General features: G+C 34.9%; 1 protein-coding gene across 50 annotated transcripts in view; it reads right to left on the reverse strand.

Moving 5' to 3' along the window:
* Positions 1-23,557, reverse strand: part of nedd4l (NEDD4 like E3 ubiquitin protein ligase) — a 152,491-nt gene that overhangs the window by 33,642 nt on the left and 95,292 nt on the right. For 6 of the 50 annotated variants that reach the window (XR_015520013.1, XR_015520012.1, XM_087300861.1 and 3 more), the window contains 5 exons: positions 22,070-22,255; positions 19,766-19,846; positions 10,344-10,403; positions 8,955-9,089; positions 5,425-5,592 (listed from right to left, as the gene is read on the reverse strand). Coding sequence is in view for 47 of the 50 variants with exons in the window: in XM_087300861.1 (XP_087156987.1) it covers positions 5,425-5,592; positions 8,955-9,089; positions 10,344-10,403; positions 19,766-19,846; positions 22,070-22,255 (630 nt within the window). In the remaining 3 variants the exon portion in view is untranslated. Of the gene's footprint in view, positions 1-5,424; positions 5,596-8,954; positions 9,090-10,343; positions 10,404-19,765; positions 19,847-22,069; positions 22,256-23,557 lie in introns of all 50 variants that reach the window. The other 44 variants (XR_015520011.1, XM_087300860.1, XM_087300851.1 and 41 more) reach the window with 11 other exon arrangements.

Genomic DNA, 23,557 nt, shown 5'->3' on the forward strand with positions numbered 1-23,557 from the left:
ATTGATTTGTCAGCTATAAAAACAGCTTGTTACAGTATGTTTCCAGACAAACTTGTTTATTTTTATATTATTTGTATGCATTGTCATAAAGACAATTGTTTGCAGAGCAAGTAGTTTGATTGTTTACTGGCATTAGCGTATGGGTTAGGTCTAGAGTTGGTTGCATGTAATTACGCATAATTAACTACAATTACTGCATAAAGCACATGGAACGTGTGTAACAATAGCTACGTTTACATGGACACCAGTAATCGAATCATTTGCCTTAATCTAATTAAGACAATAACATGATTAAGGTGTTTACATGAGTTGCTTTTTGAATGCTGAATGGAGAAAAACCCCTCAGCATTTCTCAGTGTGTGGTCTTAACTAACTCGGTAGGTGAAAAGAATAGTCTCAAACAGCCGTGTATGTGTGTGTGGACCAACGCAGCGAAGTGATTGTAAAAGTTTGATTAAGGCGTGTCTGTACTGCACTTCAATAATTAAATTGGTATAGTCCACGTCTTAATTCGATTTCTCTTTAGTTGGATTATGACCTTAATCTGATTAAATAATCAAAAATCTCTGTTTACATGGTCGACTCTTAAGTAGCGTATTGTCTTAATAGTATTAAAATTGGATTGTACTATGCAACATTATATTATATTAATTATATTATTTTATATGATATTATTTTATATTTTATTTTATTATATTAATTATATTATTTTATATTATATTATTTTATATCATATTATATTATATTATTTTATATTTTATTTTATTATATTAATTATATTATTTTATATTATATTATTTTATATCATATTATATTATATTATTTTATATTTTATTTTATTATATTAATTATATTATTTTATATTATATTATTTTATATCATATTATATTATTTTATTGTATTGTATAATTTATTATATTATTATATTATATTATTTTATTATATTATTTTATTATATTATATTATATTATATTATATTATATTATATTATATTATATTATATTATATTATTAAATGATTAATTCTGAAATTCAACTCTGAAAACTGGACTGACACAGTTTCAATTTCCTAAAACTTCCATATTAAGCTGCTTTGGCAATCTGCATTGTAAAATCACTATAGAAATAAAGATTAATTGATTTAAATTACAGTAATGTATAGTATACATACAATAAACACTTTGAACACATAATAAAAAAATCTATAAATTAATATAATGTATATAAATCAGTATAAATCAAATACAAGACACCACTTTCATTTCACTACTTTTTTTCTTTACATAGTAAGTATATAGTAAGAAAATCACCTTCTGTGACAGTCTGCAAAGCTTATGTGTGGTGGTCAAAGTGTGTGATTTTTCACTTAAGAGCTGATATATTTTCATTTAAATGTTCAGCTTTTGCTATGGCAGAACCACAATCAGAACCACATCAGAAAGTACCATCTATTTCTTTTCTTTTAGCAACACGGTTTCTTTTTCTTTTATACAGAAGTGTGATGCTGTAATTAGCAATAATTGCTAAGAGAGCAAACAGAAGACACTTCTTCCCCAACATCTGCAGATTAGCCACAAAAGCCATTGTTTATTCCATTAGCAAAGTGTTTCTTCAAAGCCATCAGCTCTCTCTGAGGCCCATTATCACATATATGACTTCTTTTATATGGCATAAGGAGCCTGTTGTTGATTACCACTGAAAATATTTTCGATTCACTAAAAAACTATAAAAATAATTAAACTGCTAAAATTTTAATTACACAAGTTTACAGCCTCACAAATAATATATATTAAAATAAAATAAAACAAATTATATAATTTAGAAAAACAAATGAGTAAAAAATATTATGGAAAAATATTAAATTAAATTAAAATGTTAAAATTAAAAACTGCTTTCTAGCCGAAATAAAACAAATAAGACTTTCTCCAGAAAAATATACTACCTGACATATTCTAAAAATTTCCTTGCTCTGTTAAACATCATTTAAGAAATATTTAAAAAAGAAAAAAAAAACAATTCAAAGCTGGGCGAATAATTCTGACTTCATCTGTATAATTCATATTTAAAAATAATACTTCAAAATATTACATTTTCTAAATATATACAAATCGCCAATGATAGTTACATAAACAAAAAAAAATTATACAAATTTCTATATATATTATACGAACTATATTTTCATCAAATTATATAAATACAATATAACAACAAATTATACATGCTTCTGTGTATTATATATAATAAATATACGTCATATTATGTCAAAACAAACGTTTATATTTTGAATGTGAATAATCATGATAAATTTTTGCCCAGTGCTAATTTTATTATGCAATTAAAAATATCTGTCTGTCCATCCGTCCGTCCATCCATCCATCCATCACCTATCTATCCATCCATCCATCTACCTACCTACCTGCACACACGCATGCAATACTAGAATCTAGAATCCAGAGTTGTTTGTGCAAAGTAATACCCACCAACATTAATAATATTTCACAGCTAGATTTACAAACAAAACATGACAGAATACATCCATATCATTTTCATGAAGTAATCAATAGTGTTGCATAAAACTTTTCAGTTTTTTAAGGGTTCTGCAAGGTGCACACAGAACCAGAACAATGCACTATAAAAACAAAGGAAGAGGTAGCTTCCTTTAAGACACAGATTTAGAGCAATAGAACAGAAGGAAACTATGAAGTCATGGCTGTTTGAGAGGTTAAACTTCTTTTTGGCAATGATGACACTTTGGCGAGCGTCACGATAAGCAAACGGACAGCTGCCCTTACCGGAGTTTTGCGTAGCGTTAACTGATACGAATTCACAAAGAGGGGGCAGAAAACAGCCCTGCTCGCTTCATCAACACGCAAATGCTGATGAGTAAATTAAAACTTGATACACACAACAGCTGCTCAATTCAACACTGTGATGCAAGATTTCAACATCACAAACAGAGAGTGAAGAACTCCTGAAAGGGTTTTACTCTTTAAGCAAAGTCTTTTTTTGCTGTCAAAATCCCTTACTGGGGGGAACCAATATATTTTTAAAAATGTCAACAAACCCTATAGAAAAAAGATATTAAATGAGGATTATATAGATTTATTTTGAATTTAATATACTCACTAAATATTTTTTGAGATTATAATGTTTTTTTTCCCCTATAAAATGTTTGCCACAAACATATCAACATACACTCACTGGCTACTTTATTAGGTACACCTTTCTAGTACCAGGTTGTACCCTCTTTTTCCTTCAGAACTGCCTCAATCCTGTGGCATGGATTCAACAGGGAACTGGAAATATTCCTCAAAGATTTCGGTCCATATTGACATAATAAGCATCATGCAGTTCCTTTTGTCGGCTGCAAACTCCTGTACCACCACAACCCAAAGGTGCTCTATTGGATTGAGAGCTGGTGACTGTGGAGGCCATTTGAGCACAGTAAACTCATTGCCATGTTCAAGAAATTCACACTTTATGACATGGGGCATTATTCTGCTGGAAGTAGCCATCAGAAGATGGTTACACTGTAGTCATGGTCAAAGGGATGGACATGGTCAGCAACAATACTCAGGTAGGCTGTGACGTTGACACGTCGCTCAATTGTTACTAATGGGTGCAATTTTAGTGAGCCTGTGCAAATTGTAGCCTCAGTTTCCTGTTTTTATTTGAGTTACTGTTGCCCTTCTATGAGCTGGAACCAGTCTGGTCATTCTCTCTGGCATCAACAAGACATTTGTGACCACATTTGTGCTCACAGAACTCAGAACTTTGTGCGCTCACTGCTTATTTTCTCTTTTTCTGACCATTCTCTGTAAACCCTAGAAATAGTTGTGCATGAAAATCTCAGTAGATCAGAAGTTTCTGAAATACTCAGACCAGCCCGTCTGGCACCAACATTCAAAGTCACTTAAATCACATTTCTTCCCCATTCTGATGCTCTGTTTGAACTGCAGCAGATCTTCTTGACCATGTCTTCATGCCAAAATGCAATGAGTTGCTGTCATGTGATTGGCTGATTAGAAATTTGCGTTAACAAGCAGTTGGACAGATGTATCTAATAAAGTGGCCGGTTAGTGTATATACAGTATGTATGTACGTACCTACTACCTATCTACCCATCAACCTATCTATCTATCTACCTACCCATCAACCTATCTATCTATCTATCTATCTATCTATCTATCTATCTATCTATCTATCTATCTATCTATCTATCTATCTATCTATCTATCTATCTATCTATCTATCTATCTATCTATCTATCTATCTATCTATCTTAAAAAAAATCTGAAGTAATATAAATAAATTATATATTGAAGCAGAAATGCATCAGTAACAAAAATAAGCTTGCTGGCAGCCCTAAGAAAGCAAGTTGATTGATAACTGCACTAAGCAGAAATACCAGCACTATTTAATCTTTTACTGTGAATCGAAGTAAATTGAATTAGCTTGTATTAAAGGAGGCCTGAAGCAGATGCGTCAGGAAATAGTCTCTTAACTGAATTGGCTTTTGAGACATTGGACTCTTGAATTAAAACTGATCCATGCATCATACAAAGCCCTAGAATAATCATCTGCCTCAGGTGTTCATACTCAAAAAGCAGCCAGCGGCGGTGTGAAAAGAAGGAAATTCTAATATCATATTACCACGTTCTGTGTGTGGATATGGTGATTATATTACACTGAAAAAACTGGCTATGTCAACTGCATGAATGACAATCTGAAACTCAGTCCTGCAACAGACAATTGACATCAAAGACACTTCAGTTGAGACTTGAGCTGCCAAAACAACTGTTACCTTAGAAGTTTATCTAGGGGATCTTTTTTCCTCAGAGTTTCAATACATAACAAATATTACTCAAAATAAACCCCCAAAGTGAAGGTATGAAAAACAAAACTACAACATCCATGAAGCATTTTACAAAACTACTTGCACTAATTTACAAAGGTACATATAAGTATATATAACTGCAAGCAGCAATTAAGGGTCCAAACCCAACATCACAACATGATGAGCTAAACATTCCAAGGAAAATCGGACCAACTGCAACAAGTAAATGTATTTTAAGTAATTTAGTCAACAGGCCATAAATACAATCACTAAGAATATGATTTAATGGTTTACTTTTGAAAAAGAGGTGGTGCCAATCCCAAAATGATATATCAACAAAAAGCTCTGCAGACTTAGCCTCCGATTCTGGCACAGCATCAAAGTCACATATGTTTTGTCTTTAGACTGACTTCTGATGAATCACTAAAGACTGGAGGAATGAATTTTCATAACAGAAACTTTCTCAATGCGTTTTTAACCCCTCAATACTCTTTTGAGGTGAATCAGGCAGTTGATACATGGACTGGACTCTAGTGGGCGGACAAACAAAAAGTACAGAGGGTAGTGGAAATAAGGGGATGTTCTCACCTCTAGTGGGGAAGAGAGAGTGACGGTAGGGGAACTGAGGCTACGGGGTCTGCGCACTTGTGGTTCGCTTAGATGGCCGCTGGAGGTGGAAGGGGTTGAAGCAGGGGGTGTAGCTGCTGTAGCGCCCCCTACTGCTGCAACCGAGGTGCTGGCTCCATCCTCAGTGTGCTGCTGGGTAGAGAGAAGGGTTAGCTAGCTACATCACAAAAAACAGTCCATGGATACACAGGCTCTAGATGGATTGCATTCAAGGGTTGAAAGGGAGCAGAAGGGAGTGTGTCAGAGGCACTGTTGGCATTTTGATGCATTTGTATCAATTTGACATAAGAAGGTGAAATAAGCTGTGTACAAGTGTAAATGGAGTCTAAAATGTTTTCGATTGGCCACCCACTCAGTGACAGCTGATTAACATTGCTGTAAGAGAAATCAAAACAAGTAATTCAAAGTCAAGACTTGGCTTGCTCATAAAGCTGCATGACATGGTATAGTTCACTCAAAACCTTTGTCATGAATCTGTTTGAGTTTCTTTCTTCTGCTGAACACAAGAATGATGAAAAGCAGCAGCCAGTGACTTCCATAAAATGTTTTGTTCCTCTTATATATGGCAATATCAACTTTTCAACATTCTTCATAAAATCTTATTTTGTGTTTAACAGAAATTAAAAGTTTAAAACCACTTGAGGGTTAGTAAATGGTGAGATAATTGTCACTTTTGGACGATCCATCCTTTAATAATACTCTTACACTAAACACAGTGTTCTCGCAAATGTGATGTAGAGCATGGGGAAAGGTGAAAAGTCATGATAAAGTTTCTGACCAATAGTTAAAATGAGATGGAAATGCGTTCCAGCTGACGTATGATCAAATCACTCAAACTTTTTGTTGATAAAGGTCATTATGTTCAAAATATAAACAATATGTTAAAAATGCGGTCACTGTCTATATGAATTACTAAAAATATAGTAGGAAGTGAACAATTAAACTGATTAAAATGATCAGTAATTAAACTTATCATAGTTAGATTGTGGTGACATCTGTCTGGATATATACATGACTACAATTTGTTCTGTCTCTACAGAAGTACTTGTTTCATTGCCTTTCAAATAGTTTTTGAATTGCCTAAAACAAGTCATAGATAATTCAAGGCTTACTCCCTGCACAAAACCATGTAAAATTTGCCAGTCTTTGTTTTTCATTGGCTCTTGCAAACAACCTCTAATTTAACCCTGTATTTGTAGCTGAGGACTGGATGTTTTAAAAAGATGTTTGCGTTTTTTGACCAGTCAAATAAGACTGAATTATCTGGCCAATCAGAGCAGAGTATGAGGAGTTTAGAGAGACCTGATCACTTTATCCGTCTTTAAAATAGCATTATACCAGCATTTAAAATAGCATAAAGCTGCGGTCACACTGCACTTGTCATCCCATTGACTTCTATTCATAAGCTCATACGACAAGTTTTGATCAAGACAAGTCCAAGCTATGCGAACTCTAACTTGCAAATTAGCCACAAATGATTGCTTGAGACAAATGGAAGATCAAAATGTGACCTCTCTGTACAGGAATTTGAAATATACTAATATGTCACATCATCTTGTTTTATTCAGTTGCATTTCGCGCCAAAAACAGAATTTCACTTGCTCAAACTCCAGTGTGACTGCAGCATAACAGTGGCTCTAGTAGAAGATAAAAACTAGAGGTCAGTTCAAAGTTCTGTTATTAAAAAAAAAAAGATGTAGAGGGAATCTTCTGAGTAGTAGACGGTTTACCAGCACTAAGAAGATGAAAATAAGATACGGATCAACAGGGACCAGGGGTCCGTTCTTCGTACGTGGATTACTCAGTTAGCTGGATTTGGATATTGACGATTTGACATGATCCAGGATTGTTTCGTTCTTCAAAGCTGATCCAAGAGTTGTTGTCATAGCAACAGTTCTGCTAGGTCAAACCTGATTGGGAGCAGGTTTAATTTATATAAACAGGATTAGATCGTCTCAGTTCAAGCAAATATAATGCAGAAAGTATGTACCGAATTCTGATATTTTCTTACAGTAGTAGTTATATACACTTGGGAAAAGAGTAAATATTTTAAAGTTATAGTTATTAATAAAATAAATAAAGTTATACATATTAATAAAACTTATGCAATCTGCACTCTCGAAATGAAAGAACAAAGACTGTCACCTGGTGGTACAAAGAGAAAACTTATTGATATGAACTTTTTAGATCGCTTAGTACATACAAATTGTGTATAATAGAAATGCACAATATGTGACTTTTTTTAGAGCAATAATACATTTATGCAGTCATGAACATGTTTTGATAGTTAATATGCCAGTGATTTGATGCTTCAGAAAAGTTGCAGACGCCTTTACCAATATCAAAATGCTTTTGTAAACAACCAGTTATTCTTTACACCGATTAAAAAAACGGCTATTATAATAAAGAAAATCTTTTCTAAATGTGGAACTAAATACATTGATATGCATTGAAATACATGATCAATACTCTTGACACATGAAAGTGTAAAGCCTGCAGCTCACAACAAATGTGGAAGGTTATTGCGTGTCATATTTAACAAAACGTTTACTGCTAATTTGACGTAATTTTGCTCACATGGATAATTGAATATTAATCAGATGATGTCATAACGCAGCTGTGCCGTCAGCCAATCCTTGCATTGCTGATCATGATTTCGAGGATCGATAGATCTGTCCTTCACAACACACGCAGCGATCTCAGATCAGTTTATCCAGACATTCTAATCTGATTCACGAACTTGTTTGAAGAACCAAATTAGCGAGAAATCAGTTATCGAGGATCCAGGATCTGTCAAATCATCTTAGATCATTTAAGCGAGGTACGAAGAACGGACCCCAGAGTAGCAATAAAAACAGAAGGAGAACACAATCTCTGGCACAACAAAATAACATCCAGACACTCTGACAAGACGAGTACTTAAGAACATTGATGAAAACAGACAAAGGCAAAAACAAGACAGATGCAGCAGAAAAGAAACATGAGCACCTTTGAAAACACTGTAAAAAATGTACAAACCACTGGATTAGCTTGTTCTTAAGATAAATTTCTGAGTCTACATATTTAGTGTAACCTGGGACAATATTTCTCTAAAAAAGTTTAACTCGAACCAAACCCTACCTTCAAGATATTCCTAAAATCAAATGGAAATAACACACACACATGAATGAATGTTATGAAAACTAAAGTTTGTAGTACAGTTGGCAGTTCACTTCCGTTATTTGGTACGATTGCATTCATATCAGAAGTGAACCGTACTAGAATTTGCACGAACCCTACTCCAGACAACCACTTTCAGGTGGACTCAAGCACGGTTCGAGGGTGCACGCCCGAGTTCAGAAGGCAACGTTCACACTAGCTAAACGTACCATACTCTGACCTCAAATTAACCCAGGTGAGGACCGAAAGTGCTAGTGTGAAGCTCCCTTAATTCCTCCATGCTGTCGCAACACAAATCGATTGAATGAAAAGAAGCATTTTTTACATTGTACCTGCAGAATGGGCCTTGTCCATGTGGTGCTACGGTTGTTATGATTAACGTAGTACGTTCGTCCCTTGGGGTCTTTGCGTTCCTCCCAGCCTGGTGGAAGGCCTGGCGTGGTCAAGGCGTAAGAGGCCGAAGGAGACTAAACAGAGTAAAACAACACATGAGTTTGTATAGTCAGAGGGCAAAGGAGCAGGAAAAACTGGGTCATATTAAAATATGTCTTTCTTCTTTTCATTGTAGCAGAACTGACTGTGATACCGGGGTCGTATTTTTATGTGAAGCATTGTTATCTGATATGATATTCGATATGATGGGTGTGGGAAAAACTGTACACTCAAAACTAGAATACTGACACATTTTCCACAAGCACAAAAATAGGACAGTGAAAAACACAACACAGAGAAATCACACTCCGCACAAGATAACGTGCTATAATGTTACAAATACATTTGAAATGCATCCGATTAATGTGTAAGTGGGATTTGTACGGTGGAGATGGACAAGATTCGGTGTAAACTGAATCCTCAGTCTTATTTTATAGTCATTTTAAGCACAAAGAAAAAAAAAGGCAGGAATTGAAAAGCAAAATAATCTTCTGAATTTAAATGTACCACCCTCCTTGTGCTACTAATAGAAATTGTGTAATGAAACTGCTTATAATAATTAAAACAACAATAAATATCATTATAGTAAAAATATTAATTATTATTAATTGAAAATTTATATAATTTATCTATCAATGACCTCATTATAACATATATATTACTTAAAAAGTGGTCTTTATTAAACATTATTTATATAAGTATCATTGTAAATACTTGCATTAGAAATATTGACATTAATTAATTATATACATTATAATGAATAATATAATTAATAAATTAAAACACCTCATAATAGGAGTGCTCTTGATTTAATGTGTTATTTAAATAAATAAAAAATAAATAGCAAATATTTAAATTACAATTATTTACATTAATTAATATTAAAAACTAATTATATTATGTCTAATGTTAATATAATAAACCACCTCATAGTAAATAAGCAATTAACACATACAAAGAAATAAATGTATTAAATAAATTAAGTTAATAATATACATTTTATTTTTATTAATTAATATACTTGTTATTAATATAACATTACATAATTTATTTTTATAGCTTTAGAATTAATATACTATGCCTTCCTCAAAATAGAGTTCCTCCTATTGGCTAACCTCCTAATGGACTTAATTCAAACAAATTATGAATGTTCAAAGTAGATAAATGTATATAAGAATAAATTATTATTTGATTTTATATAACAATAAATAACATCATTAACCACTTGATGGGAAAAAAAGGAAAAGAAACAAGACAGGAGAGCACGAAATACAACATGTGGACTTTACCATGGTGTCCTCAACGCCTGTGACGGTTTGTGCTCTTGTTCGTCGGGTCTGGGAGCTCTGCTGGACAATAACAGCTGCTTTTAGATGGGACGGGCAGTTGCCCAGATTTGGGCCAGTGGGAGAAGGAAATGAGGGCAAATGGAAGGACAGGGTCAGCCAGAAAGTGTAACAGGCAGTAGGTGGGGAAGTGATTTTAGGGTGGTTTATTTGATTATTTTAGGTGGATTTTGACAGCTGGAGGAGGTGATTTTGTGAGTGGTGCACTGAAAAAACACAGCAACCCCCTTAAGGAAACATTAGTGAAACAAATGGGTGATTGGATGACGTCCAGGAAGTGCATTTAATATAAAATCACTGATTTGAGAATTGAGATTTGATCAGAGAAAGATATGAGAGTGCAAGAAAAGCCCAAGTGCTTATTTGTGTAAAAAGAAAGAAAAATTGATAGTTTATAATCAATGGATGATTACAATGTATTGAAATAATTACAAAACAGCACAGAATTTCCAATTTGTGTGAACAATTCCTTTAGTTCATGGAAAAAATACAGTAATGTTATGAAGTATTAAAGGTCATAATTAATAGCCCCCCTGAATTATTAGCCTCCCTGCATATTTTATTCTCCAATTTCTGTTTAACAGCAAGAAGATTTTTTTTCCAACACATTTCTAAAAATATCTCATTTCTAATAAGTGACTTTTTTTTGCCATGATGACAGCACATAATTTTAATATTTTACTAGATATTTTCAAAATACTAGTATTGAGCTTAAAGTGACATTTAAAGGCTTAACTAGGTTAATTTAAGTTAATTATGCAAATTACTGTAGTGGCAATCTGGCAAACAGGTTTGTTCAGAAGACAATCGAAAAAAATATATAGCTTAAAGAGGCTAATAATGTTGACCTTAAATTATTATTATTTTTTTAATTAAAAATTGCTTTTATTCTAGCCAAAATAAAACAAATAAGAATTTCTCCAAAAGAAAAAAAATATTATAGGAAATACTGTGAAAAATTTCTTGCCCTGTTAAACATCATTTGGGAAGTATTTGGGGAACAAAAAGGACTTATAATTCTGACTTCAGCTTTATTTAATAATTAAAACAAATTTACATTTTTTAATACCTTTTGAAATATAATTCATTCCTGTGATTGCAAAACTGAATTTCCTACAGCCTATTATTCCAGTGACCATTCAAAAATGCTAATTAATATCAATAATTAAAAGCACCAATAATAACTGATATTAATTAAGCACTAAATCAGCAAATCAGATGATTTATGACACACCATATGACACCGAAAACTTGAGTATTGGAAGTTAAAATTCACAGAAATAAATGTACAGTTAGTAATGTACAGTTGAAGTCAGAATTATTATCCCTCCTGAATTATTAGCCCCCTGTAGACTTTCAACAGATTTCTAAACATAACAGGTTTAATAACTCATTTCTAATAACTGATTTCTTTTATCTTTGCCATGATGACAGAAAATGCTATTTAACTAGATGTTTTCCAAGACACTTCTATACAGCTTAAAGTGACATTTAAAGGCTTAGCTAGGTTAATTAGGCAAGCCATAACGATGGTTTGTTCAGAAGACAATTGACAAATTGGGGAGTTAAAAATATTGACCTTAAAACGGTTAAAAAATTAAAAACAGGTTTCATTCTAGCCAAAATAAAGCAAATAAGACTTTCACCAGAACAACACAATTTTATAGGAAATGCTGTGAAAAATTTCTTGCTGTTAAAAATCATTTGGAAAAAATTTTAAAAAGAAAAATAAATAAATAAATAAATCACACAAGGGCAAACAGTTTTTACTTCAACTGTATATCCAAAAAGATAGCAATTTGAAACTATAATAAAATATCACAACATAATTACTGCATTTTTGATCAAATAAACATCTACTTTGTTCCGTAAGTACATAAGGCAGTCCTTGGAATACATTTCATTCACGATGACTGATCTAAAAAAAATTGTCAAGAATCATCAAAATAAGTGGCTTTCTTCAGCAAACTGACTCACACTTGACTCACAGCCTACAAAAACACTGAGGAAACAACACCTGGACTTAACATCTGACTGGCACACGCTTCACATTTCAAACGCCAAAACAGTCAGTTCTCTCCCTAAATGCTTTCCTTACGGATGTAATGAAAGACACTCTTGTCTCAAATCCTATTAACCGTCCTCTCAAGCAATGACTGAACATTTCCACTCGTGCGAAATGTCAGCCTCTTCGCACACAGGGACAGGAAGTGTGGGGAAAATGCCACCTCTCGCCCACACATAAAAAAAAAAATAAAAATCAGGCAGATTTGCAAAATCCCTCATCTGCAGAAGCTCTTGACAGCCAGAGAGATCCAGGCCACCAGCCGATCGGCCTCTTCTGAACAAAGCAGACATGATGAAGAAACGGCACCCAACAGGACACTATTTAAGCTGATTCTTTCTTTACAAAAAATGTAAAGGATGTATCACTTCAGAAACATTCTTCCATGTTAAATCTTTGCGGTGGAAGGATTAATATTCAGGTTTTCAAGTGCTCTGAAAATGCATTGGAAAAGCTTGAACTAAAACAGAGGCTGGAAACCAGAGGCTTTACTACAGTAGATTTGGAATATCACAAACAGCATGTAAATAAAGCACCTTAGAGTTAAAGTTTTAAGTTTAAAATCATCACTTCCTAATAAACTAGCACTAAATATTTAAAAAATTATCATTTTCTGCTTAGGAGAAGCCACTTTGGGCCTTTTTTCTTATATAATAAATGACTTTTGCCTCAGAAGACATAATGCATTGGACGCGCAGTGGCATTTGGAGACGTGAGATGCTTTTTGGGAGCAGTTCTGAAGGTAATAATACTGAACCACTTTGATGGACTTTGGTTGCTGGATTTTAGAATAATGTTCTGTCATGACAACTCTCAATAGAGATGCATAGGACAATGTTTATGTGTTTGGTCTTGGCGGAAAATATCTCAAAAAAGATTAACCCTCTGGGGTCTGAGGTGATTGTGGGGTGCCTAAAATGTGTTGACATGCCATGACATTTGTGCTTATTTCAGCTACTTACTACATAGTGATGGCCAACATGTTTTTTTTTTTTTTGGATTCAGCACAAACTGTGCTACGATAATATGTGAGAAATACAGATGTATGTTCTTGCCTTGAAAAAAACATATTATTTGCGGTTAGTAGGTTTTAGAGAAAAAAATTGCAGCTGAAATAAGGTCCGAAAAACACACTGAATGAGCCTGAATAAGACTTTTGAGTAAGCAGTCTTGTAGGCTAGAATATTTACTTCACAATTACGTTAAAATTATTTAGTTCTCTCATTCAAAGAAAACATTACAATGCTTTACATTTTGTAAAGTCTGTTTTGGGTCAGAATACTGAGTGATAGTGACAACGGTCATGAATAATTCACACCTGGAGAGACAAAAGACAATCCCCCACTAGTTAATGTTCACCCATCAAGGGCATTGTAAAGCAATCTCCAGCTGCAAAAGCTAGCACAATCTAAATGCTTGTTGTATTACTTGCTGTATTATGACCATGTAAACACTATGGGTAAACAATGTATGTGCACTTATAACATACATCATGTGCAAAAAAAGATATATTTGAAATGGTATAAAACTATTTCCAAAACTGTTGTAATAAAAACTTTATTGTGCATTAATCCAGCATTTAAAATAATTTCTGAATCTTGTTGAGACACCAACGTAGCGTAATGATAAAAGCTTTAAACACAACAATAAATAACATTTAAAACATGAAAAAATTACTTTATAGTAAAATAATATAGCAACTCAGTCAGTTGTCAGGCCTGTAATGTCTCTTTACAAGCAAACTTTCAAAGTAATGGATCAGAAACCAATAGAATGGCACAACTCTCAAATTCTTAAAAAATATAACTTGTTAGGTTTTGATGTTTTTTTAAAGTTTTCGTTTTTAAAAACCATGTTTAAGTGTATACATGGTCTTTCCCCTAAAGTAGTCTGTGAGTTGGTAGATAAATTCAGCAGTGATGGGGCGAAGTCTAGAGGGGCAGTAAGTGGGGATTTTAGAATCCGCAGATGCAGAACCGCTGTGGGTCAGTCATCCTTTTCAGTAAAAGGTTCACATCTATGGAATGCCATGCCTGTCGAACTTACAATCAGAACTCCCAGTTTTTTTTTTTATAAAGCTGAAAGAATGGTTGAAATTTTTACAGCATTGTTAACATTATGTATATTTCTTTTAGGTTGGTCACGTTTACATTTCTCTTTATTCAGATTGACTTGCATTTTATGTTTGTGGCTCTGTATATATTGTACCTTTGTTGTATTGTGTTTAATTCTTGATAGTTTTTTTATTTTTTTATGTAAAGCCTAATCAAGGACGAGGGCTGCAAATTAGCTTTATGCTATATGCACGCTACATCGGTTATCTTTGTATAACAATGTCAAGTGTATTGTCCTTGTTAAATAAACAAACAAATAAAAAATAAAAATAATAGTTTAAGACCTTTGATATATATTTTGCACAAATAATCACAGCCTTAGTTAACTCTTTTGAACGTTGACTGGTTCAACTACAGTAAAATAATCTTGGTAAGCATAAAAAAGTTCCTTCAAAAACCAACAACAACAAAAAAACAACAACTCTTCAACCAATTCTGCCTTTTATAAACATATATACAAAAGATGCATATAAATCATGGCAAACGTCTGCCCTTTTTAGAGCCTGACAGCCTTTTTAGTCACTACATTCAGCATGAAAAAGAGCAGCATGAGCATTCATTAAAGCATCTCCTCCTGCATGACAGAAACTTGGTTTGGAATGAACGAGGCTGATTAAATGATGACAGTCATCATTTATGGGTGACCTATTCCAGATTCATTTGTCCTGAAAATCTTGTCAGCGCATCTAGCGCTCGTATAAACAAAGCACTACAAACAAATGAATCATACTAGACCAACAAGAAGTAAATCCACTGCGAGCGCGCATCACCTTTGCTTTATGCCTTTATAAGGTTTAATAACGGATCCTAATCCATAGCACAGAGTTACCGGAGCTCTCCTGTGTAAGCTGCCAGATCTTATCTGGGAAATTCCCAGTATGCGCTGCTCTAAATGCCATGATACAATAATGAAATGGACACCAAAACACTCTCAGGGACTAACCCAACCTCTTAACCCTTCCACAAACCTCACTAACAGCACCTGCATATAAAGCGGTCATTGTGAGGGCACTTTTTCCTGAAGAAATTAAGGTCTGAAATGCACTTCAAAAATAAAATACAGAAGAGCCTTGAAATGCGCAGCTTTGTTTAAAGTGTTATGTAATTTCAACTGAAGCATGAACGTACGTCTGGATGTATCGGTAGCCCCTCCCCCTTTTTAAAAATAGCCAACAACATTTAGTTAATATCACAGCTCTGCAAGTCAGAGATGTTGAGCTTAAGCGACTTTGATTTATGACAGCCACAGTCTATAATATCATTCATTCATTCATTAATCAGGGGTCACCACAGTGGAATGAACCTTCAACTTGTCCACCATATGTTTCACACAGCGGATTCCCTTCCAGCTGCAACTCATCACTTGAAAACATCCACACACTCATTCACACACATACACTATGGACAATTTTAGCTTACCCAATTTACCTTTAGCACATTTTTTTGGGCTTGTGGGGGAAACCGGAGCACCTGGAGGAAACCCAAGCAAACACGTGGGAGAACATGCAAACTCCACACAGAAATGCCAACTGAACAAGCCAGAGCTCCAACCAGCAAACTTCGTGCTGTGAGGCGATTATGCTACCCACTGCACCACCGTGCTGCCCTCTACAATATCAATGCTTCAATATAATAATATATCATCACTCGTTACGTTTACATGGACATCAGTAATCAAATGATTTGCATCAATCTAATTAAGACAATAATAAGATTAAGGTGTTTACATGAGTTGCTTTTTGAATGTTACATGATACAGAGCATAATTTGATTAATTTCATCGCGTCACCACGCTATCAGCATTTCCTCCGGAGTTTCATGTCATTTTGGGAGTTTCAATTTTAATTTGTCGACTTTTATGGCAGTTTGGCACTTTCACTTTCATTCTGGAACATTTCATGCATGCCCCCGTGACAAACAAGATACTGGATGCAACTATAAACTGCTGGAAGACTGTTGTTGTAATGGAAGCTCATACCGCATGCTTAATGGAAGAAAAAACCTCCGTATTTCAGGATGCAGGTGTCTTTAGTCTGCACTGACTCTGTAGTTCCAAAAAGTGTCAAACAGCCTTGTGTGTTGGTGTGGACTATCCTGTCGCAAAACGTGGTGAAAAATCCTACATGACGGTAATAGCTCGATTAAGATGTTTAATGTTCATCTCTGGTGACAGGGCTGGCCAATCCTGCAATGCAGTTCATCAGAAAAATCTACCTTCTGCCACTTTTCCAAATGGTTTTGTACTAGAAGTTACTTGTTGCTCTTACAACTGGGATCGACGACAAGACTTTTGTCAGGTAGTGTACATAGACTTTGGAAAAAGAAGACTGGTTTTGAAAGACCTACAACAATATATTTCAGTGGATTTAAGACCTTTTTAAGGCCTAAAATTTTATCATTGACCCTGCAGACACCCTGTAAATGCTTCTCTACTCTTTTTTTCTTTGCTGGGCCGTCAGACTGCACCACGTAAACAATTCAGCATAAATTTTTCTGAAAATAAAACACACCATTCTCACTTCTACAGTTTAAATGAAGCACAAATGCTTCGAAGATGCGCTGAACTTCCAGTGGAACATCCAGTGTCTGTCTGCCTCATGCAAACAGGAGCCGTTCACTCGGTGACCTCATCCACATGGCTAATTTAATTTTACCATATGTGGCTTATCTGCAGTAAAACAGCTCTCGGCGGATCATTTAAAGAGACAGCGCACTATGTACTGTAAAGCCATGCATCTTAAAGCATAAAACAAAGTCAAATATGGCTGCTTGTAAAAGTGCGAAATGATTTTGGCAGGCTGTCTCTTTAAGAAATGGAAAAGCCCCTGTGCAGCGACGTAATCGATTACAAGGCAGCTCTATTATAGAGCGCACCACAATTTTCCCAAACATTACTGAACAAGAGCCGCTGTCAAAATATCCATTAAGAAAACTCCCACAGTCACCATGGAAACACATCTACACATCCAGTGACATCATAATCACCACTACAGCTTCAATAAATCAACTCTAGGGGCTTAATGATACGCTATTAGTCACTCTGAGTTATCGCTTGACACACGCAGACAAAAACTACACGAGCACACAGACAGGTGATACGTTTCTGAGCAAACATTATGTGTCATTTTATAATTGTGTCCATTATTTTCTCATGTCCATGATATAAAGTCAACATGAAAGTTTATCAAAACCCCCATTTAAAAAAACTGTACGTTGGGATATGTTAAAAGCTTCATTTGAAAGGGAAAACAAAAGGGACTGATGATGTCATCAGAAATGGTCAGTTACAATGTAAATACAGTTTTATGACAAAAATAAAACAATTTTCCTCTATAAAATTTACTTTTCCATATTTGAATACTTTTGAAATGACCAAATTGAAATTAATAAGCATTAAAGTGTTACCAACTATTCCTACTGGACCAGGATTTACAAAATTAAAGGGAAAGTTCACCAAAAACTGAAAATTCTGCCATCATTTACTCATCTTTTAATTGTTACAAGCCTGTTTGACTTTCCTTTTATCCACTGAAAACGAAAGAAGTTACTTTGAAAAATGTTGAAAGCCCTGTAACTATTTACTTCCATAATATTTGTTTCTTTTATTCTGGTTTATGTAAAGCACTTTGAATTGCCATTGTGTATGAAATGTGCTATATAAATCAGACCCCCTAGTTTTTCATGTTTTTTTCTGGTAATTTTTTTCACTAAAAATGACTGACTTTGTGGTGGTAATTCCCAGAAATTTGGGGACAATTTTGCGATAAAAAATAAAAATAAAATAAAAGTAATATATATATTGAATTATTTATTATACTAGGTAGTCTACTATGTTAGGTGTGCAATCTGAAACAATGATAAAGAATCATAAAAATAAAGCTTCCTTATTTTGGTCTCTTGTCAAGACGAGATCTAAAACGGAAGGGATTAAGCCAAAGGAAGTTTGTATAACTCTTAATTTTATCCACGATCTTACAGTACTTTCTTTCAGATTTCACTCCCCGGAGTCTCTGACATCATGTCACACATAGGACATGCGTTAGGGCTTCCCCTACTGCAAATACACCTAAAACACAGATTGCCGTAAAACTAGTCAATGGCAGGGAAGCGTTTTCGCTCGTTAGTTGCACGAAAAGAGTTAAACTAAATAATTTATTGATTTGACATCATAATACCAGCTATACATGTAAATCACAAATAATGTCCTTTAATTCGATCACGTCCAGCGGCCATCATCCTTGCACCAATATCATCTCTACCTGTCTGTTCCAATGCTCTGTTTGCTCCAACTTTCTTTTACAGTCTGAAGCTCGTCAAACGCACAAAACGCCCAATATGCGCCACAATATGTCTATATCTCATCTTTGCTATGACTTCACATGTAAATTACTTATGCTTCATCTGCGTCTGCTTACTGCACAGGCTGAAGACTCCCGCCCCCTTTTCCATGTAATGTTATTATTGTGAGGGAGCAGGTGACTCAAGAGACATTCAAATACAACGTCTACAAGTCATGTAAAACAATTCATTGCAACTTGAAATAAATATAATTTGATTATATGGTTTGAAATGAGATGTTTTATGAGATTATTTACATTTTTTTACGATAATTTTGCATTTAATTAAGAATTTTGCAGGGTCGCAAAAATGTGCAACTTTTTATTGATTTTGCGTTTAATTCAGCAATCGCAGAATCGTGAAAAACTAGGGTAGATAAATAAACTTGCCTTGCCTTGCTTTATTTTTCCTACTATGGAAGTCAATGGTTACTGGTTTTTAACATTTCCCAAAATATCTTCTTTTGTTTTTAACAAAAAAATGAAACTGATAAAGCTTTAGAACCACTTGAGGTTGAGTGAATATGGAGCAAATTTTCATTTTTGGGTGAACTACCCCTTTTAATGCTATACTAAAGAGAAAAACTTGGATGTCTTGAGGATAAGTGAAATCTTGGATGACCCGAGGATGAGTGAAATAACAGGCTTTTTGTATTTTTTGTGATCCCAAAACAGAACAGAAACAATCTAAAATCAGGTGACTTTCAGAAAAAGTGTGAGGAAGATGTTAAGCTTCTGATTTGGTGTCAAAGGAGGGAAACGATGGCATGTACTGGGACTGAGTGGGGAGAAAAAAAAATCACCACATGCAGAGTAAATGAGAGGTGAGGAGGAGGAAAGCAGGTGTACCGTTGGTGTGGGAGGTTGAGCTTGATCACTGACTCCATCAGTCATACTAGAGGAGCGTAGCCGAGAGGAAAGATGACTCTGCTGAAGGGAGAGAAAGAAATAAAAAGGCATTAGATGCAGTTATAAATAAATAAAGGCGTTCATGTCGATCATCTTTCTGAGTGGCCATTTTCTAAGTGGTGCTCTTAAAAACTACATGCCCCGAATTCAAGCAAATTATGAATCCCAAAGATTTTAAGGGGAAAGGTGGGGGGGAGGGGGAGGGGGGGTATGAGGGGAGCCTAAGATGATATTTATTTAAAGTCATATTTACTCTCAAATTAGTGACTGGTTTGAAAAAACCTATGAAATCTATAAGAGGAGAGGTTAACACTGAATCTTCATTTACAGACTGAGGAGTTTAATAAGACATGGAGAAAATGGGTAGAACATATTCATTAGGACTTAATATAGAAAGAACAATATCAAGAAAGATGTGAATTGTATTTAGTTTATCTTATGTATTTTTTATGAGAAAAAAAACACAAGGAAATAGTGTGAAGAACAGTACCTATTTAATATTTAATAAAAATACATTTAAGGTCCTATATGTTAACATATAATATATAAATATGTATGTAGTTTAGGGGGAAAAGGTATAGACTGGTATAGAGTATTATCTGATTGCATTTTGATCGTATACAAAACAATTATAAATCTATCGATTTGATTGTTCTTATGATGTCCTTGTAATTTTCGTGTTAATTTGTTTTTTATTTGTTAAATTTCTGGATTCCTATGTTTGGCGGTTGTAAATTTGGAAACTGCAATAAAAAAACTAAATTATAATTTATTTTAAGTAATGTTTATTCCTTATTTCTTTTTTAAATTTGAAATTAAAATGCACTGGATACAAAGCCCTAAATCCATTCATTTTATCAGATTTTAAAAATCTGATTCTAAACGGTTTTAGATATTTTTAAAGAAAATAGGGGAAATAAATTATTTTAAAAAATGTGTAATGCATTCAGATGTTTAAATTAATTTTCTTGACAATAGAATATTAAATATTTAATTTCAGAAGAGTTTATAAATCACTACTTCGATTTTAAAACATTTGTTATTCTGATCAATCATCATTTTCTAAGGAATAAAATGCCAACTTTTGGGGATGGGGGGGGGTGTTGTCAGACCTTTTCAGAGTAGAACTAATATTAACAATTTACTCATTGAGTAAATTAATAATAAAACAACTAATAATCGATGTGAAATCCACAATTCATAGAGTGCAGTGAATTTTAAAAACATGTAAAAGAAGGCATAAAGTGAGAAATGTTTCCCAGCTGAGTGTGTGGAACCCCTGCGCTGCCTCCACAGTGACTCACTGACTGATTCAGAGCTGCACGTGTGCGCGCACTTCAGTCAGCTTTTAGATTTGACAAAATGTACTCACCACCATTTCAATACGCTGAAGAGGAATAAAAACATGCTAATTTACCACCTCAATCTTCTGAATAAGTCTAACATTCTCATTAGTCTAGAAACGTCCAGCTAATGTATTGTTCTTTTGAGGGGCAGAAAAAGTCTTAGTCAGCATCTGTTGTTGAGTCAGGGCCAGTGCTGTCTTAAAAAGCCTGAGTGTATAACTTCAGCTTTTATAACACAAGCTTTCAGCCAAATGACAGAAAGAACTCTGCGACCATAAAGCTACGATAGATTTTATGAGCTGCAAGTTGATTAAAAGCAGTTATGATGGACTTACTTGGGATTAAAAACTACATAACTACTACATTTTAAGATTGTCTTTGTTAAAAAATAATAATACAAATATTTCAAGATGAGATGTCTGTGTCAAACTAAGGGCATACTTTACGTAAGCACGAAAAATGACAGTGTTTATTTGTGCTCAATTTGTTTCTGCTTAACCCAAATCAAGATACACTACCTGGCAAAAGTTTTGTCACTTATCCAAGGATGAGATGCAGCAAATTGATTTCATGGCACCAGGTTAAACTTTCAGACACCTTTAAAGCCCTCATGTAGATTAAAATAAATACAGGCAACAACTGAACATGGAGGATGGTCTCGTTCTCCAAAATTAAACGAAGAATAGATTTGGGCCTCTTGGTGTGTGAAGGTTTGTACATTTATAACCGCCTCAGAGGATGTTAGCAGCTGCGAGTCACTAGCATTGTTATTTTAGGGGTTGCGGGCTGAAAAGTTTGGGAAGTCCTGCCTTGTTTGACCCATATGCAGCAATGTTACGTTATAATGGAGGATTTAACAGATTGAAATGTTTCCTATAACCAAGCAGTTTTGTCTTACCACAGCAGAGCTGGGTCCCGGGATTTCTCCGTTGGTGTCTGGAGCGAGAGACAATCTAAGGCTGATCTCATCTGAGAAGTCTGGAGTGCTGGAGAGGGGCATTGCCAGAGAGGAGGGTCCCGACAGAGAATGGTTCAGACCATCTGTTAATAAAGTCGGATCTTCCTCTGATATGGGCTCCCATGACTGAAAAAGAGGGAATGTTGCTTGTATCATAAGAAATTGTTGTATTTAGTTTGTATTCGTTAGTTAGATAATATACAGTGCATTCAGAAGGTATACATAGTGCTTCACTTTTTCCACATTTTTTTATGTTACAGCCTTATTCCAAAATGGATTAAAATAATTTATTGCTTCAAAATTCTACACACAAAAGCCCATAATGACAATGTGAAAATTTATTAAAAATAAAAAAACCTGAAAAATCACATGAACATAAGTATTCACAGTTTTTGCCGTGAAGCTTTAAATTGAGCTCAGCTACATTCTGTTTCTACTGATCATTCTTGAGATGTTTCAGCACCTTTGTTGGAGTTCTTCTGTGGTAAATTTAGTTGATTGGACATGATTTGAAAAGGCATCTGTCTATATAAGGTCCCAGGGTTGATGGTGCATGTCAAAGCACAAACCAAGCATGAAGACAAAGGAATTGTCTGTAGACCTCCGAGACAAGATTGTCTCGAGGCACTTGGCTGGGGAAGGTTACAGAAAAATTGTCTGCTGCTTTGAAACTTCCAATGAGCACAGTGGCCTCCATCATCCATAAGTGGAAGATGTTTGGAACCCACACGACTCTTCCTAGAGCTGACCAGCCATCTAAGCTGGGGGAGGTCAGGGAGGGGATTAAAAATCCGATGGTCACTCTATCTGAGCTCCAGCGGTCTTCTGTGGAGAGGAGAATCTTACAGAGGGACGACCATCTGTGCAGCAATCCACCAAACAGGCCTGTATGGTAGAGTGGCCAGACGGAAACCACTCCCTGCCTAGAATTTGCCAAAAGGCATCTGAAAGACTCTCAGACCATAAGAAACAACATTCTGTTGTCTGAGGAGAATAAAATTGAACTCTTTGGAGTGAATGCCAGACGTTTGGAGAAAACCAGGCACTGCTAATCACCAGGCTAATACCATACCTACAGTGAAGCATTGTGGTGGCAGCATTATGTTGTGGGAATGTTATTCAGCAGCAGGAACTGGGAAACTAGTCAGGATAGAGGGAAAGATGAATGCAGCAGTGTACAGACACACCCTGAATGAAAACCTGCTCCAGAGTGCTCTTGACTTCAGACTGGAGCAACGGTTCATCCTCCAGCAGGACAATGACCCAAAGCACACCGCCAAAATATCATTGGAGTGCCTTCACAACAACTCAGTAAATGTCCTTAAGTGGCCCAGCCAGAGCCCAGACCTAAATCTCATTGAACATCTCTGGAGAGATCTGAAAATGACTGTACACCGTCGGTTCTCATCCAACCTGATAGAGCTTGAG

Source organism: Danio rerio, chromosome 21, assembly GCF_052040795.2.
Source record: "Danio rerio strain M-AB ecotype USA chromosome 21, GRCz13ab, whole genome shotgun sequence".
NCBI lineage: Eukaryota > Metazoa > Chordata > Actinopteri > Cypriniformes > Danionidae > Danio > Danio rerio.